A 17,817-nucleotide genomic window follows, 5' to 3' on the forward strand; every position below is an offset into this window, starting at 1 on the left:
GAAATTAGTAAATTATTTCTTTAACTTGCTGAAATTATTATTAACATAAAATATATGTATACAAACAATTAAACTTGAACTTAACAATTTTAAAATGATTTATAATTTAACACAATTTTGAAATTGTTTATAACATAACAATTTCGAAATTGTTTAGTTCGTTTGCAAAAATTTTAAAATAAGAAAACAATAAATAAAAAAATAATAACTGACCTTCCTGCTTTCCATGACAATACAATAATCAACAGGAAACAATAACCGTAAGAAACAAAATTTTTCACTCAAAGTCCTGTAGGACTATGAACTTAACTGATCACTCTGAAATGTCAAATCAATTGAGTAGCCGGGAAAGACATTTGGGGGTCTTAAGATGTACGATTATACCTGTGCCCCACCACACAACTACCTAAAGGTAACACCCATTTTATAAACCCTAAACCTTCATAAATATTAACTTTCTTCCGAGTATTCTTTAAAAGTTTCGTTAACCGAAATTTCAAAAAAACTTCTCCGCTGCAATCATTAATTATTATCATATGCGCTAACTATATCTAGAAATGGTGAATAATAAGGCTTTAATAATTGAAGGAAATTATTTTATTTTTATTAATGATAAACCTCGACGGTTGTAAAATTAAAAAAATCGTTTTATTTTGCAAATAAATAAAAAACAAGTCACAAAAAGTACAGTTAAAAATAAAAATTCTAATTATAAGATCCAAAATTTTAGGAATTGTAAAATAATTCTAATGAAAATGAACGAAGTACAGGTTTCTAAATTTTTAAATTCTTTTTTAACTCTTTACAAATAATGGCAGATCCAAGGGGGGGAAATGGGGGAAATTTGCGCTCCCAACAGCTTTATGACTTATGGATTACTTCAGTACGTACTGGTGTATTGTAAGAAAAAATCGAATTATACTTATAAAAATAAAAAACAAAAAAACAAAAAAACAAAAAAATAACTCGCAAAAAAACATACGAAAATGTCGCTTAACTTTTGAATGACTCATGTTGGCAACTGGGAACAATTTTTAGGTATCAGTTAATTACCCTCCCCCCTTCTCTTAGAATTATTTTTGGATCCGACCCTGTTATAATCATCCAGAAATTATTAAGAAGTGCGTATGCCGTTTACCTTTTATATAAAAATTTTAATTAATTCGAACATTTATAGCTGGTTGCCTTTATTAGGTTCGATTTAGGAAAGTTTGACTGTATTTTATTATAAAACCTTTTTTTCACGTCATGGTAATATTTTATTTGGTAATATCTGAAGAATGTTTGTAATAGGTGCATATTGTGATTATTAAATACTCATAAAAATCGTACAACTTAAGAAAGAACAACGGAATTTCTGTGATATTTTTTTTTATAAAAACGTAGGCAGTTAATAATAATCTAGTAGGCATTCTTTAGCTTTTGTTTGTCAGGTTACAGTCCATATAATTTCTCACAGCCACCCTGTTAGCAATCGATAAAGGGGACACAATGAAGCTCGTAAAATTCAACATATAACGTTCGGACCACTTCATTCCTTTTATTAAAAATCTTTTTATAGTGCAGAGTGTCCGCCAAAAGACCATATTTTAAAGCAATTTGACCATATTAACGGCAATTGATTTCGAGCACAGCTGCTCACCTATGTCATATATCATTCGGACTTAAACGACGAAAAATTTCCAGCTAATTGTTCACAGATCTGCCTTCTTTTCATTCATTCATTCATTCGAAAGTCTCTCTCGGTCAATGAAAGGAGTCGAAAAATCTTTTTGATGGCTCTTCGGTTTTAAGAACTTTTGAAGCGTGGCACACAATTTGACTTCCCAAATTCGCATTTCAAGGCGCAGAAAAAAAATTGAAAGTAAATGTTATAGAAAAACTAAATTCATAAATAATATTAAATCGAATATTAAAAACAGTCCGGGAAGTTTAATAAAATTTTATCATAATATTGACGCACATTGTATGTAGGACAAACAACCACAACAATACAGACAAGATTAAAAGAACATCTTTACACAATAAAAAAAAACAAGAAATGTACTACAGGTTTATCAGAATATTGGTTAAATTTCAAACAAAATTCGATCATATTACTACGTAACATTCAAAAAGTAATACATTAAACCTTTATGAAGCAAAGATACCAACAGAATATCATAAACAAGTACAACTCACTAGTAGTAGAGTTTATACATCTACCCCTAATACTATTCTTGAATTTTCTCACTCTCTTACCAAATAGAATATAATTAGATGTAAAACTTAATGTAATAGGTGCTCCTAAAATTTTCTAAATCTTTTGATAATGGCTTAGCAGCCGAAACGTACGTCAAAAATCACTCTTCTAAAGTTTTGTGAAGTTTCCAAAATGTTTTTAGTATTATTTTATTTAATATTTAGTCTTCATTTCATTTTCTTCAGTGAAGAGAATTTTCAGTTTCAGTACTGTCTTATTAAGGTTAAAAATTGTAAATTGTTATGTCGTCAAATAATTTATGGTTCTTCGTTCAAAACTTTCATATTTATAAAAATATAATTGTTTAACTTTCCATCGAAGAATCAGAATAATATTCAAACAAAACTAAAAGAAAAAATTAAGTCTTTATTTTTCTGTTAGAAATGAGAGGGGTATTAGAAGGAGTAGGAAAACAGAGGGCGCTATAGAATAAGAAATAGGTTAAGAAGGGCTAGTTAGTGACACATTAGAAGCAGAAACAGGAGGTAAGAGGAGAAGAGGTAGATCTAGATTAGATTACTCTTCACATATAGTTTATAAGGATGAGGATATTCTAGTTTTAGGGAAATGCAAAAATTAGCTCAGGATAGGAAAGGGTGGAGGTGTGTGTCCAACCAGTTTTAGGACTGACGACCTTATGTTAATGTTGATGATCCTCTTCGATATCTAGAAAGTCAGATAAGTCAAGATTGCCAAAAGTGTTTGCTACATGTCTCTTTTTCTTCTCTCGTATTTGTTTACCCTTTTTTTTTATTAGTTTAAAGCATAATATTAAAAAAATAATTACTTCGTAAGCAAACATCAGTCTGATTACTAGCAAATTGTAGTTCATTGATTAAGTAGTTAACGTATCTCTATAATTCTTCCTAAAATCCCTTAAATTATCTATTTGAAAAATATGCGTTCATCTAAAATGCATGTTCCCCAATAATTTTTTTTTATTAGTTATTGCTCTTGATTTCAAATTAACAAACAAATCTGTCTATTACAATTTTCTATGGAAAAACGAACTTCATTCACAACATAAATGCGCCCCGATCGTGTTACGTCAAAAAAAAAATCGTTGATCAATAAGGTATGCATATACAGACGCCTTGGATGTTTTTTTTTCCTGTTCTATTAGTGAAAGTAATATAATAGACACGCACAACAAACGGTCGCACAGACGTATGCAAGTGTATGTAGATTCGGCGAAGTAATAATAGTTGAAAAGCAAAAATCGTTAAAGATGATCATCGTAGGTTCTTGAGCAACAATAGTGTTCCAACGTATGCGCAACAAAGAACAGGAAGAGGGCGGTGTCGGGATCACGAAACAAGTGAACAACACTTTTTGGTCTGGAAGAAACGGGCCGAAGGCAACGTGATGCCGACGTACGTTCCTTCAGCTTTTTCTCCCATGATAAAGACGTCACGGAATATCTTTCGAATGGAAAGTCTTTTGCATGGAAGGAAAACCTGCTCGCGATCAATGGGAATAATGAAAACGACATTTCTTAACGTTACGTTTCGAGCACGAACGAACTTTTTGTAACCAGGCGACAAAGGCAGATGACAGCGCGTGTCCGCGCGACGACGCGCGAATGTGCTTACATTTTATCAGAAAAACAAATGTAGCAAATGCGAAATATACAATGAAGTTCGCGTGTAATGAGTCCGCATATAATGATTATTTGTTCATTATGTTCTACTTGCACCTATTAGACAATTGGCCTAGCTACATACACAAAAAAGGTACCTACCTATGTTGCTTTGATAAAAGAATGCACTTTGAGTAAATAACCTTCGACTTTAAAGAAAATATATGCACTTTAAAAAATTTAGAATACCCCTGATTACGGTAACATAACAAAAATGATCCACAGCGATTTGAAACGTAGACATGTCTATGCATGTTTTCAGTTTATGGTAAAAGATACCTATGGTATATTCAATTAAAAGTATAACCTAATTAAAATTGAAGCCAATGATTTTTAAGTTCTAAGCTACAATAGTGCTAAATTATTGTAACAATAAATTTAATGTAATAGTTTTAAAGGGAAATTATACATTCCGTTTTTGTTGCTTCTATATCAAAAACAAATGGTGACGATATCTGGTCTGGACTGGTCACAATGATCACCCCAGAACGACGATGCCCCGCTATGCAATTCTCATTATTTATAATTTCAATGTTCCTTATTGTCATTCAAAGTGGACATCATTAGAATTTGATATGGGTCATCATGTAACAAAAGATGTTTTGTGTGTGTACAAAACTATGTTGGAAATAACGCAACAAATGGTACATTTTCACAAACTTGATTTTGTTTTATCTATTCATAACTAGAAAAACATAGGGATGTAATTGTAATATAAAAATAACAGTCGCTGATTTTTGATATCTAGTTTGATAACTCGGAATAAAAAGCGCTAGAGATATTAAACAAAGAATACTGAAAGGCCGGGTTGCTTTAAACTTTTGAGAATACCGAAAAGTTAATAAAAAATAATCGAGATATTAATTAGGTTGATTGGTTAATTTTTAGACAGAAAGGACTATAGTTAGAGACATATTAGCAGCAGAAGCAGATGTTAAGAGGAGTAGAGGTAAACACAGATTAGATTACTTTTCGCAAATAGAGGGTGAGAGAAAAAGAGAGATGCAGTTTTTACTAGTAGAAAGGAGAAAATTGGCTCAATATATAGGAAGTAGTGAAGACGCGTGTCCAACCAGACTTTGGACTAAAGGTCTTGCGATGATGATAAAGTAAAACGAAGACAATTTATTGACTACAAGAAAATGAAATGGAGTTCAGTGATGTAGCGAGAATTTGCGAATAAATTGTACTCGATATAACCGCGTCAAGGTTTCGTAAGGCGGCATGTGTTTTGGCGAAATCATAGGAGTGAGTCAGGGTGTCGTAAAATGAAATGTATTTTTCCGAAATCGTAGAAAATGATTCATAATTTGCGTTCATTTTTATACAATTGTATAAACCAATTAGTTCGCATTAAAGATCTTCGATAAAGCTTACAGCTCTATAGCAACTTTTCATTCCATTTGATAAGACGAGAAAACACTCTGCGACTTTACTATTAAATAAATGTCATTTATTTAACGCGCTACATGCACTATTCCCATTGTAAAATTGTCCCCCATTTCAGTCACAAATTTCGGAACCAGAATGCGTTTGACGAATCCCAATTGGATTGAAAATTCCTCTTCGTTAAAATCAAGTTAATCGAAAAATTTGTCTTTGTCCTACGATACGCGTGAGTAAGACACACGTCTGTTCTGACTTTTTACACTACGCCTTACAAAAGCCGTATCCGTAACGATCTTTTGTCGGTGTTTTTTGTTTAACGCCCTTTGAAATTATTTCCTGTAAACCAAGCCACTTGATTTGACTGATTTTTCACGGTCACGTCGCGTCGTTACATCACAAATCACTTTATAAACGACATAAGATTTATAAATTTTTTTGAAGTAAATATTCATATTACCCCAAAGACATTATTAAGTCATTACGTCTTTTCCCAAGCCATGGTCAGAATGCATCAAAAGAGACGATCTGTACAACGAAAAATTCATCAGTTTTTAACCCTCCCCTTCCCCCCACGTAACGGAATAAATGCGCATGACTTAACCCCTCCCCCCTTTTCTATTTCGTTACGTACCACGTTTAAGTTTTAGGTTCCAATAAAAAAGGGCTTTTTAATTTACAATAATTATTAGATTTTAAATAATTCCAACAATAATTGCGCAACGTTCCACCATTTCACGTAACAGGACATTTAACGCCCTGCTGGATTCCCCCCCCCCACACACACACCAATGAGCGTTACGTAATTTATGCACAGCCCCAAAGAGAAAAAAAGAACATAGGGCAGAAGAAGCCGTCTGAGTTAACGTAAAATAAATGATGGGTTGTTAAAAGATAATTACGATTTCAAAGATATGGAGACCCATGGGTACGTGTTAATGAGTTCTGGATTCTGTCATAATTACCATACTCACAATAACGCCCCTTGATTATCCAAATATGATTTTAAAGCTTAAGTTGCAAGGATTATCTATAAAATTGGAATAAATACAAATTGTGAAACTAGCAAGACGACACAACTATTGAAGAATATTATACAACTAGGGTTGCCACCCGTACTTTATTATAAAGTATTGTACTCAATTTCGACTGTGCGTACGTTATACTTTACAAGACACATACAGTACGTAAAAATAGTTTATTTAAGGCCTTATGTAAACATCGTAATTTCAGAGCATTTTTACATCAATAATATTGCACAGAAAAATGGCAAGGCATATTTAAGGAACAACCTGATTTCCTGAATCTGTAGTGTCAGTTTTGCTGTCCGTTCCGGCCACTTCAGGATTTACAGAAAGAGTATTCTCTGTTATGAACGCAAAGTGGCGGGACGACAGGAATAAAGTTTCATTAAAACTATTTCAAAATGAACTTTGAGTTTACTTAAATCTTTGTTTGCCATGTTTAGAGGCTATTAATTTATTTGACAGCAACAGCAATTTGTTACTAGCTGCTAGGTGTAACAAAAAATATGTGTTTAAAAACAAAAAATAAAATACTTTATTTTTACGCTGAGTACTTTTTTTTTAACCTTTTAGTCTAGAAATACTTTATGTAAAACCCGAAAAGGTGGCAACCCTATATACAACCCGCAGGACTTTTACTAGATATTAAATTCAATTTTCTGGATTGTAAGGATTTCTAAATACAGTTGAAAGGGTTATCCTCTGATTACAGGACACCTTACACATATATTTCGTCTTTAATCATATCGGCAGAAAGCATTCGGTTTTGGGGTGGCCTTACCGAGAATTCTATGCGAAATTCATTGAGTAACTCGCATACTGTTTCTGAATACAAGTGAAGTATTATGATATAGTCAATAATAGGCCACTTCCTGCCTGCTTCGTTTGTACAGGAACGAAAGCTTGTCGAAGCCGATTCCGAAATAGTCGAATTTATGTACGAATAGGTATGTAGTGTATTTCTACCCGTAGCATCAGATACAATACAATGGGCTGTTTCTTGCTTGTGCCCGTGTCCATTGAGTAGTACAACGTCAATCTCCCCCCCGTTCCACCCCGTCTTACCCTCTCGTTTTTCGTACAAAAAGGAAGAAATGAACTCCGGCATTTACTACGGTACTTTAAGGTTCTTAGTAAGAGTATTTATGAATCGACAATTACACTGCAAGGGGGCCTCCTTCGGAGTCAGGTGGTCGATCTTTCTTTTTTTTGACAAAAGCGAGACACTATTCCAGAATAGTAAGCCAAAGAGATGTTTTTAGTTAAAAATGTAATCAAGAATATTAATATGATGCTGTCTGTATTTCGTAGATTTAGAAAAAGCTTTTGACAATGTTGAATGGGACAAGATGTTAAATATACTTAAAAATGTAGGGATGAGTTACTGAGATAGAAGAGTGATACCTAGTTTGTATAATGAGAAACAAGCAGTTATTATAGAAATGTACAAGGGAGTCGGACTGTAGGGATATGTATACAGGAGCAAAAGATTAGTATGCATGGATTTGCAGCATCTGGCAAGGAGGAGTTAGAGATAGCTTTAAATAAAATGGAAGCGGTATCGACAAAATAGTATTGTAAGAAAATAAATAAAAATAAAAAAAGTACTGGTTTGCAAGGGAAGAAAAAGTAGGGAAAAAGCGAATATAAAGATAGCAGACGAAAAATTAGAAGGAGTAGCCGATTTTAGCTATCTAGAAAGTCAGATAAGTCAGGACAGAAGAAGTAGTAGGGATATAAAGCAGAGGATAGCGCAGGGTCGAGTCGCCTTCAACAAAAAGAAGTCACTTCTATTCTCGCGAACGATTAATTTAGAAATTCGAAAAAGATCGTTAAAAGTGTATGTTTTGGGTGCGGCGCTGTACGGATGCGAAACCTGGACCTGGTGGGCGTGGCGGAAAAGAATAGGTTAGAAGCGTTCGAAATGTGGTGTTATAGGCGGATGATGAGGATACCGTGGATAAAGAAGGTCAGAAATGAAGAGGTGTTAGAAAGAATAGAACAGAGGACTCCATGGAAGTCAATAAATAATAGTCTGATAGAGTCAATGTTTGACGAAACAATTGCAGTGTGTCTAATACGTTAATAGATATTTCAAATAAAAAGTTTTTCGTTCAGTTTAATATGGACCAAAAAAAGTTCATGGATTTCTCCTAAAAGATCTAAAGGATAAGTTCAAATTTGCCGGTATTGCATTATGGACTCGGTTTACATCCTTTTAGTTCTTTTTTGTCAAATAACCCGTTTTCAAGACCCACTTTAATGCCTTTTCCTGAAATCTACAATATATAAATCATCTATCAGACAAGCACCTGTCCGTCATTGATTTACCTGTCTGAAATGGGGTGAAAGTTCAATAAAGGAATGAGGGTTTTTTGAAGGGAAAGTATTGAATTTCTACCGACGAATCCTTTCATTTTTTTAAAAAGCGTTTTTATGTCGTTGCATGCGTTTCTAGTTCAAGGACGATTTAATTCAAGGGGTTGTCAATAGTATTGATTTTACAGGATATTATTAACCCAAACAATCAATCAATAAGTTTGGACACTACGTAATATAATTCTTGAGATTTTTGACTTCAATCTGTATAATTTTTGAATTATATTGNTAATAAACGAATTCCACTGTACATTTATTTTTCAAGCTTTTTGACTTGTCTTCATTTGAATTCAGGTCAGGTAGGTAGTTACATTTTAAATATCCCTCACTATCGAAACAGACTCGTCGTCCGTACAAAACTCGTCACCACGAACTTCCACCTTTCCTTTATTGAAATTTATCTTACATGATCGATTACTTTTTTAGTTTAAAGTTCAAAAAATTTAGGAAAAATGATAGAAACGTAAAATAAAATTCAAAATAGTCACGCACACACGCAGTAAACTGTACTTTTACAAAGTTTGCCGACCAGGTGTTTACCATTATTACATACCATACACGAATAAGCATCCCTCTCGTTAGTTTAAAACCCTTTATTGTCGCAGAGATCGCAACACCTCTGCATAAAGCGGGTATTGGTAAAGTAATCTGCATTATTATTTACAGTTAAGCCGTTATAATACTTCTTGTAAAAGTGGGAAAAGCCACCCGAGCATGCATTTAGAGTTTAACTCGAGGAAAAGTATTAACTACAAAAAGACCGACAGTATTTCAAGTGATAATTTGCGACATTGTACAAAAAAACAACCAGTCTCTAAATTTTTAAACTGCAGAAATGAAAATATATTATCGTGAAAGAATTGTATTGTTTGGGACACGAAAAATAACGAACGCACAAAACATTAATGAATATTTACTATTTTAAAAAGATGATGATGTCTGATGTGTTACTTACTAATTTATTAGTTATCAAAAATGATAAGAATACAAGGATCATCAGGATAAAAGTAAAGTTTCTAATTTTCTAGATTAAACGTACAATTTGACACTGTCAGTCCTCTATCGAGAATTTTTGTATCCCTCGGGAAGAGTATTTTTTTCTGGATAAAAAGTACCCTATGTTCTTTTCTATTTCCCTGACAATGTGTCTGCAAAAATTCATGGTGATCGGTTGAGTACTTAAAGCGTGAAATGGTAATAAACATACTAACTAACTTGGCATACTTATTAGTTAACATTAACAATATTTCGAAATTCCTTCATATTTCTAAATCTATAACCACCCTGTATAGTGTTATATTGTGTAGTTATTTGCCAAACAATAGTCCAACAGTGTTTCTAGTGTAGAGTATTAAAAACTTAATCTACACGTGGCGAGTTAAAAATCGAACATAGGAATATTTTACTACATAAGACACCATCTTTCGGTATTGAATGGTATAAAGTTTTAACACAATTTTGAAAGAAATTTGTAGGTTTTAAAAAATTCTGGGAGGAAAGGTTATATTGCATCATCGTGCTAAAAATCGAGGAAAGATTATTTGTTCTTTAATTACTTAGCACAGGTATGATAAAGAAAGGGTTGGCAGAAACCAGAAATTGTCAGGAAATGCGGTAGAACCTGAAAAAGTCAGGGAAATGTTAAGAAAATATAACTGAATATATCGGGGAATTCTAAATCAATACAATCAAAGAATCAAAATCATTTTTTATTTAAATGTTTGGTTCGGTAAAATTGGTCTTTTTTCAAGTTTTCGAGGCTCAGCCTGAAAAAAAGCTGTAGACAATATAATAAAATAATTCGAAGTGGTCTGTATTCTGTCGAAACTTCCAGATGCGGATCGCGATTTCGATCTTTTTGGATCTCATCAGCGCGTCGCAGACAGCTCCGACAGAACACAGACCAACCTTTACCTGCTTTACCTGCTGTTAAGACAGGTTTGTAGACAATATAGAAAAAAAATCAGTGCCCATATTATACGTATTAGTTTGTCATAATTTATTGTACTAAAAGGGGGTACAGGCGTTATAAACAAATAATTAGAAGTAAAGGTGGAACAAAGTAGTTACATTTTTTGGCACTGCAAACGCGTTAAAAATTACAATAGTTCAATTATGTTTGCTACAATAAGTATATGCTACGAGTCACAATTTCTTACAATGAAGATTGTTGCTATTACTAACATTTTCCAGGTCTTCGGGTATTAGTTCTATTTCCGAAATATTCGGCGTGAAATTCTGTTTAATCGAGGAATTTTCTAAACTTTCTAAAGATCCTTCCATTCTACAATGACATAGGCTGCGGAATGAAAATGGTTTTCCAATTCTCCGTCTCTGGAAAATTAAAATAAGAGCGAAACGCTAAAACGCCAAACAGGGGCTTCGCGAAAACCTGTTGGTGCATTTTGTGAATGGAAAAAATTAATTGTTGTGTTACTAAATTAACGATTTGTTTGTATTACAATTACATTATCATTTGACACATGGAATAATAAAATTGATTACCTAATACAAAACCAATTACGTGGTGCAAAATTTAAAATTTTTGAAGATTTTATGAACATCATACAGGAGGAATGTCAACTCGAAATTAGAATTTAAAATTATAGAGATTGTGTTGTTTCCGGTTGTCACTAGAAGCGGTTATCAATAAAAAGGATAAAATCAGAGTTAACAGTTATTAAACCCTAGACAAAAATTTTCAGTCTCTCTCCAGTTTCTCAGAGTCTTTCAGAGTCTTATAGCGTCTCTGAGAGCGTCTCTCACAGTCTCTCAGTTATTATCTAGGTGTTTTTATGGATCTCTCACAGTCTCTGTATGAGAGATTCGAACGATAAAATTGTTAATTCAGAGATTCGAGTCTCTCACAGAGAGACCGAATGAATAAAACTGAAAAATTGAGAGACTCGAGTCTCTCGTAGGAAGACTGGGATCTCTGAAATATGTTGAACTTTGAAAATTTTAACCATGTCTATCGAGACACCACTTATTGAGAGATTCGAGTCTCTCGTTCAGAGACTGGATACGAAATGAGGATCTCTCTATGAGCGACTCGAGTCTNAATTTTAACCATGTCTATCGAGACACCACTTATTGAGAGATTCGAGTCTCTCGTTCAGAGACTGGATACGAAATGAGGATCTCTCTATGAGCGACGAGTCTCTCGTTGGGAGATGCTAAACAGTTTTTTTGACAGTCTCTAGACAATCTCTCTCAGCGACACCAGAGAGACTCGATGAGAGACGGAGACTCGACTCTCGCTTTCAGAGACTCTGAGAGACTGCACATTTTTATCTCGGGAAATTACTTATAAACCTTCAATCGTGAATAGTAGGTATGTACAAAAATATTTAGTTTTTCAAAAAAATTGAGAATTTTCGTGTTCGAGTGTCTCAAAATAACAAAAAATAAACAAAGAGGGTCGTTTATTGAAAACCGACATTCAGGAATACTTAATAACATGCAGATTGTGATACATATTGTACGGAAAAAAAAAGCAAAACACAAAAAATTGGGGGACACACAAATAAGGGTAGCAATTGCGATAGTTAATGAATTCCGAAATTTAAAAAATGTGATTGAGAATGGCGGTCGTCTTTTTCTCGATGCCGTCCAGATTCTTGAGGAACTTTTGGAAAGCAGGCGAACTGCTGACAATCCTTTTCTGGCTCGAACTGGCGTTAGCATCGCAATCTTCTTTCGATTCCTCGTCAACTTGACTGCTCATTGTTGTACTCACTATCGAAACAGACTCGTCGTCCGTACAAAACTCGTCACCACGAACTTCCACCTTTCCTTTTACCGACTTGAAGAGGCTAAGCATGAGATTAACCTGTTCGCGAAAATCGCCAATCAAATCCCAAACATCAACTTTTTTGTTCTACGCGTCGCTTCAATAATTTCGTATTCTATTTTATAATTTTTCAATTCGAACCGTAATCGTCAACTAATTAAAAATTTATTGATCTGTTTTTGAAAACTTCCTCGTATAATATTTTTTTATTATGTATTTTTTCCAGGGTGGCGATCAAATAATTACACTACTGTATATTTTTTATAACGTTTCGGTTTATTTAAGCATCTTCAGACTTTTGGAGTGTTACTGCTTAAACAGAGATATTATACTTCGTTTACTTTCTCTATCGATGTTCCCCTTCCAATGTCTTGGATGCGCGCTGGCAAATTCGTAGGTAGGAAGAAAAAAGTTCAATATACTCTCAACTGTTATTCATTAAACATACTTTTTCATACAGTATCAGCCGAAAGTTTTGTTCATTCATGAATAGTAGTGTGAGTCGAAAACAAGCGTTAAAGCCTTTAATATGTCTTCAAATATAAATAAACATCTCGTTGATATTTTCAGTAGTAATTGGTACCAACAACAGCACATTTGAGCAATGCAATTGTAGTGGATAAAATGGTCAATTTTTCCGTGCAGTACTGTACGGATTATACGNTACTGTATCCATAAATTGTTTAAATTTCGTTAGAGAATTTCGATAAATTGTGATTATACTTTACGATGAATAAGGATAAAATTATTTAGAAAAAAGAAAGACTGTGTAATAGATCAACAAAATATGATAGACAATTAATTTCATTAACAATTAATTTAATATTTATCTATTTACCATTAAATATTACGTGTAAGGACTTTTCCTACCTGTGATTGAGGACAGTGTTCGCTTATGTCGCTGTGGTCCGATGCGAGTTCGGGGATGGAGGGTGGAATATTTTCTTCCAATTCTATATTAGCCGGCATTTTTGGTGTTTGAGGTTTTAATATTTCCTGTCTCTGCTCATCGGTAAGATTATCCGTTCTGTTTAAAAAATCGTTCCTAATAAACGGAAAAAAAATGAAAATTAGAAATTAGGGAGAACAAAACATCTCCTCATGTTATACGTTTAAATAGTACTAGGTTTCACCAAGTCCTAAATGCGTGTCAAACATAATCGACGGTTAGAGAAAATTAATTATTCAACCCCTCGGGAACTGTATTCTTTTCTGAATAAAAGGATACTCCATCTCTTTTTCTGTATCCCTGACAATTTGAGTCCAAAATTTCGTGATAGGTTTTACCCGGGACTTTGTTCGCATTGATATCCTAAATACGTGTCGAGGATCATCATCGACGACCACATGAAACAAAGTTTTCTATCCCACGGGAACAGTATTTTTTTCTGAATAAAAGGGTACCCTATGTCCTTTTCTTTATCCCTGACAATGTACGTACATAATTTCATGATAGGTTTTTCCCGCGGCTTCGTTCGCATTGATATCCTATATACGTGTCAAAAATTATCGACGTCCACACAGAACTAATTATTCTATCCCTCGAGAACCGTATTTTTTTTTCGATAAAAGATAACCTATGTCCTGTGTTGGACATCAAATTAAGCCTTTAGAAAAGTCCAAAAGAGCCATTATTCTTAAGTAGATTATAGATTCTAAAGGAACATCATCATCATAAGATCGTCAGTCCTAAAACTGAATGGACACGCACCTCCACTCTTTCCTATCCTGAGCCTAAAGCCACAACATCCCACATCCTTAACTATTTGTGAACGGTAATCTAACCTAAGTCTACCTCTACTCCTGTTTCTGACTTTAATATATCTCTGACTAGACCTTCATGCCCGAGAAGGTGTCCTACCAACTTATTTCGTCTATTTCTTATTGACTTCTATAAACTTTATGATAATAATAATAAATAAAATCATAATATTTCTTAACGAATAGAACACACCCATGACCCTGTAAAAATAATAATCAGTTACAAGTATTGCATCTAGCAAGGAGGACTTAGAGATAGCTTTAAATAAAATGGAAGCGGTATTGACGACAGATCAGTGGTGTATGAAAATAAATAAAAGTAAAACTAAAATACTGATATGCAAGGGAAAAAAAAGTAGGCAAAGAGCGAATATAAAAATAGGAGACGAAAAATTAGAAGAAGTGGCTGATTTTAGATACCTAGGAAGTCAGATAAGTGAGGATGGAAGGAGTAGTAGGGATATAAAGCAGAGGATAGCGCAGGGTCGTGTCGCCTTTAATAAAAAGAAGTCACTTCTATGCTCGCGAACGGTTAATTTAGAAATTCGAAAAAGGTTGTTAAAGGTGTATGTTTGGAGCACGGCGTTGTACGGGTGCGAAACATGGACAGTGGGAGCGGCGGAAAAGAAAAGGTTAGAAGCGTTCGAAATGTGGTGTTATAGGCGGATGATGAGGATATCGTGGGTAGAAAAGGTTAGAAATGAAGAGGTATTGGAAAGAATAGGAGAACAGAGGACTCTATGGAAGTCAATAAAAAATAGGCGAGATAGGTTGGTAGGACACCTTCTTAGGCATGAAGGTCTAGTCAGAGACATACTAGAGGCAGAAACAGGAGTTAACAGGACTAGAGGTAGACCTAGATTAGATTACTGTTCGCAAATAGTTAAAGATGTGGGCTGTTCTAGTTTTAGGGAAATGCGAAGTTTAGCTCAGGATAGGAAAGAGTCGAGGTACGTGTCCAACCAGTTCTAGGACTGACGACCTTATGATGATGATGATGACATGTATTGTGCTCACATTTCCAAATAGTCAGAAGCAGTTCTATCTATAAAACCGGGCACTTCAGGAGGAGAATCTTCAGTTGTTAATTCTGATTGTTGTTTGGGACTATTTGGGGCACTGGTAGTTGTAGGATCGTCTTTTTTCAGTAACGTTTGTTCTCTAAATCGTTCTAAACTTTTTTCCAAATTGAAAAGTCGCATTTGGACTTTTTGTACTGCCACACGGTTTTGGGAAACTTCCCGTGGCCGAGGACTGAGCTGAAAGAGTTTAGAGAAAAAAGGGAGTTTTAGGATCGGGATATTTGTGTAGTAGAGGTTTTGTTTCCCACAAAAATATGTTTATTGAATATTGTGTTAGATAGCTTAATATTTGTATAAAAATAATGGAGGTTCTCGAAAATTTGAAAACACAAAACAAAATCGCTCGAAATTTACTACATACCTCAGCATTATTATTTGGTTCCTTCAATGGCGTTTTATTAACTTTACCTTCTTCAGTATCAGACGAAAAATCCGCAGATTTATCGAAAATTTCCATCGACGGTTTACCAAGGTAGGATTCGTTACTTATTTTCTGGAAAATTTATCAAAATACATGAAGCTAAAGCACGTCAAAAAAATGTAAATTCAAAAGCTACTACAGTAGAATCCGCTTATAATGACACCAAAGGGAAATGACAAACACGTCATATTAAGCGGGCGTCATACAAAGTATAGTCTTAGAAAATAAACAATCATTTGGGTCACTATAGCCGGATATGATTTCTTGAGAATAAGTCATAATAAACGATATGTCATTTTAAACGTAGTCATTATATCCAAACTTTCCTATAGAGAATTTAATATGAAAACCAAACTTAACACTGCAATTACTTCATATTAAGTGGTTGGTCAATATAGGCGGAGTCATAATAAACGAATTCCACTGTACATTTATTTTTCAAGCTTTTTGACTTGTCTTCATTTGAATTCAGGTCAGGTAGGTAGTTACATTTTAAATATCCAAATGAGGTAAATTTGGCAGCTCCTCAACAAGACTTGCTTTTTTTAAGTCTACATATTCCAAAATTTTTCGAAATTGTTACGTAAATATTTAGTGTCGATAACATCAAATGGATGGACTTTATAAATCAAGTACCTGATTAGATATTATAGAGATCAAGCCTCATGTAGCGTGTTGACCTCATGTGACAAATGATGGATTTTATGAAACGAATCTACCACGAGTATGAGCTTACAAAGAAGTGGGCTGTGATACTATCAGCCCTTCGCATACCTACCCCATTAAGATTAATCAGTTCTTGTTCCATTTGTTTCAGTTGTCTGTCCAAAATTTCCTTTTGCTTATTAGAAAAATCCAGTTGCTCGGTGAGCGTTTGAATTTGGCATTCGGCCTGCTCCAGTCGTTCCATGGCGGCCTTCTTCGATTTAATATTAACTTTAAATTCCCTGGCTGCTGACTCTAATCTTTTCAGCAACATCCCCTTTTCGCTAATCAACTCCTCCAATTGATTCTTCAAAGTTCGATTTTCTTTTCGTGCAACAGTCAACTGTTTCGCAAGCTCTCGTCTTTCTTTGCCAATGAGTTCAACTTTTTTATTGAGCGCCGCTTGTTCTTTAAGCGAACTAGATTGTAAATGCATCATTTCGTTGCGCAATCTATTGCATTGTTTTTCGGATTCTTTGTTTTCTGGGATGAAGAGTTCCGATTTTCGGCTTATTTCGCTTTGCTTATCCAAATCCTAACAAGGTTTAAGGTCAGTTGGATTTGAGTTCATATTTGTACGAGATACAAGTTTTATTATAGAGCATTTATTTTTAATATTCCGTAACCCGAAAGGAAAAATTAAGTAGACTAGACCCAAATTTTAAAAATTTCATAAAAAAGTCAGAAAGGTCTGGTTGGATAAAACGATCTAATCTATACCTTGCATTCTTCTGTTGAAATTGTAGATAAACTAAAGCAACTGGAGGTGATATCATTTTTGAAGTCTATGTCTTGAGACGATTGCTTAAAAATCGAAGATGTTTTAGTTATAGGAACGGGAATTCTACTCGAACTGTTTGATCTTTTTAAACGATTACCACCAACCATTCTCTCAACAAATGTTTGGGTAGTTTCTGAATTTCTGGAAAGTAGTCGTATAGCTATTTCAATATTTTCATAAAGTTTGAAGAACTTTTCGATCAAATATTTGAATTTGATATATGATGAATTCGTACTCAATATTAGAAAAATAAGACCGTTAAAAATATTGCATTAATTTTTAATCGAAAACAAACATGCTTTTAATTATTTTTTTTCAATATCGAGTGAAGAAATGTTAGTTTTCGATGTTTTAAGAACCCCTTCCAAAAGACAGCTCAAAAAAATTGTAGCTCCTAATTTTTTAAGATTTCAAAAATAAAAGAAGAAAAACATGTGGAACATTAAATATATAAATTAGAATTTTCGCCAATATTGCATGAAGTCTAAACGTTGGTACATTACTATAATATACGAGGGTGGATTGATAAGTTTCCGGCCTGACCAAGAAAAACAAGGTTTTTAAAAATTTTTTTTTTTTATTTCTCAACATAATCTCCTCCAA

The 17,817-nt window shown here is 33.9% G+C and overlaps 1 protein-coding gene across 2 annotated transcripts in view; it reads right to left on the reverse strand.

The window, feature by feature from the left end:
• Positions 1-10,646: 10,646 nt before the first annotated feature.
• LOC108734828 (intracellular protein transport protein USO1-like) overlaps positions 10,647-17,817 on the reverse strand; it is a 10,617-nt gene continuing 3,446 nt past the window's right edge. Inside the window, exons 3-8 of one of the 2 annotated variants that reach the window (XM_018466525.1) lie at positions 17,154-17,355; positions 16,507-16,968; positions 15,669-15,800; positions 15,243-15,484; positions 13,335-13,509; positions 10,647-11,005 (exon numbers count right to left, since the gene is read on the reverse strand). In XM_018466525.1, coding sequence (XP_018322027.1) covers positions 10,817-11,005; positions 13,335-13,509; positions 15,243-15,484; positions 15,669-15,800; positions 16,507-16,968; positions 17,154-17,355 — 1,402 coding nt within the window. In that variant the 3' untranslated portion in view covers positions 10,647-10,816. Of the gene's footprint in view, positions 11,006-12,086; positions 12,504-13,334; positions 13,510-15,242; positions 15,485-15,668; positions 15,801-16,506; positions 16,969-17,153; positions 17,356-17,817 lie in introns of those variants that run through there. The other variant, XM_018466524.1, reaches the window with a different exon arrangement.

This window comes from Agrilus planipennis, unplaced genomic scaffold (assembly GCF_000699045.2).
Source record: "Agrilus planipennis isolate EAB-ADULT unplaced genomic scaffold, Apla_2.0 scaffold74, whole genome shotgun sequence".
In the NCBI taxonomy this organism is placed as follows: Eukaryota; Metazoa; Arthropoda; class Insecta; order Coleoptera; family Buprestidae; genus Agrilus; species Agrilus planipennis.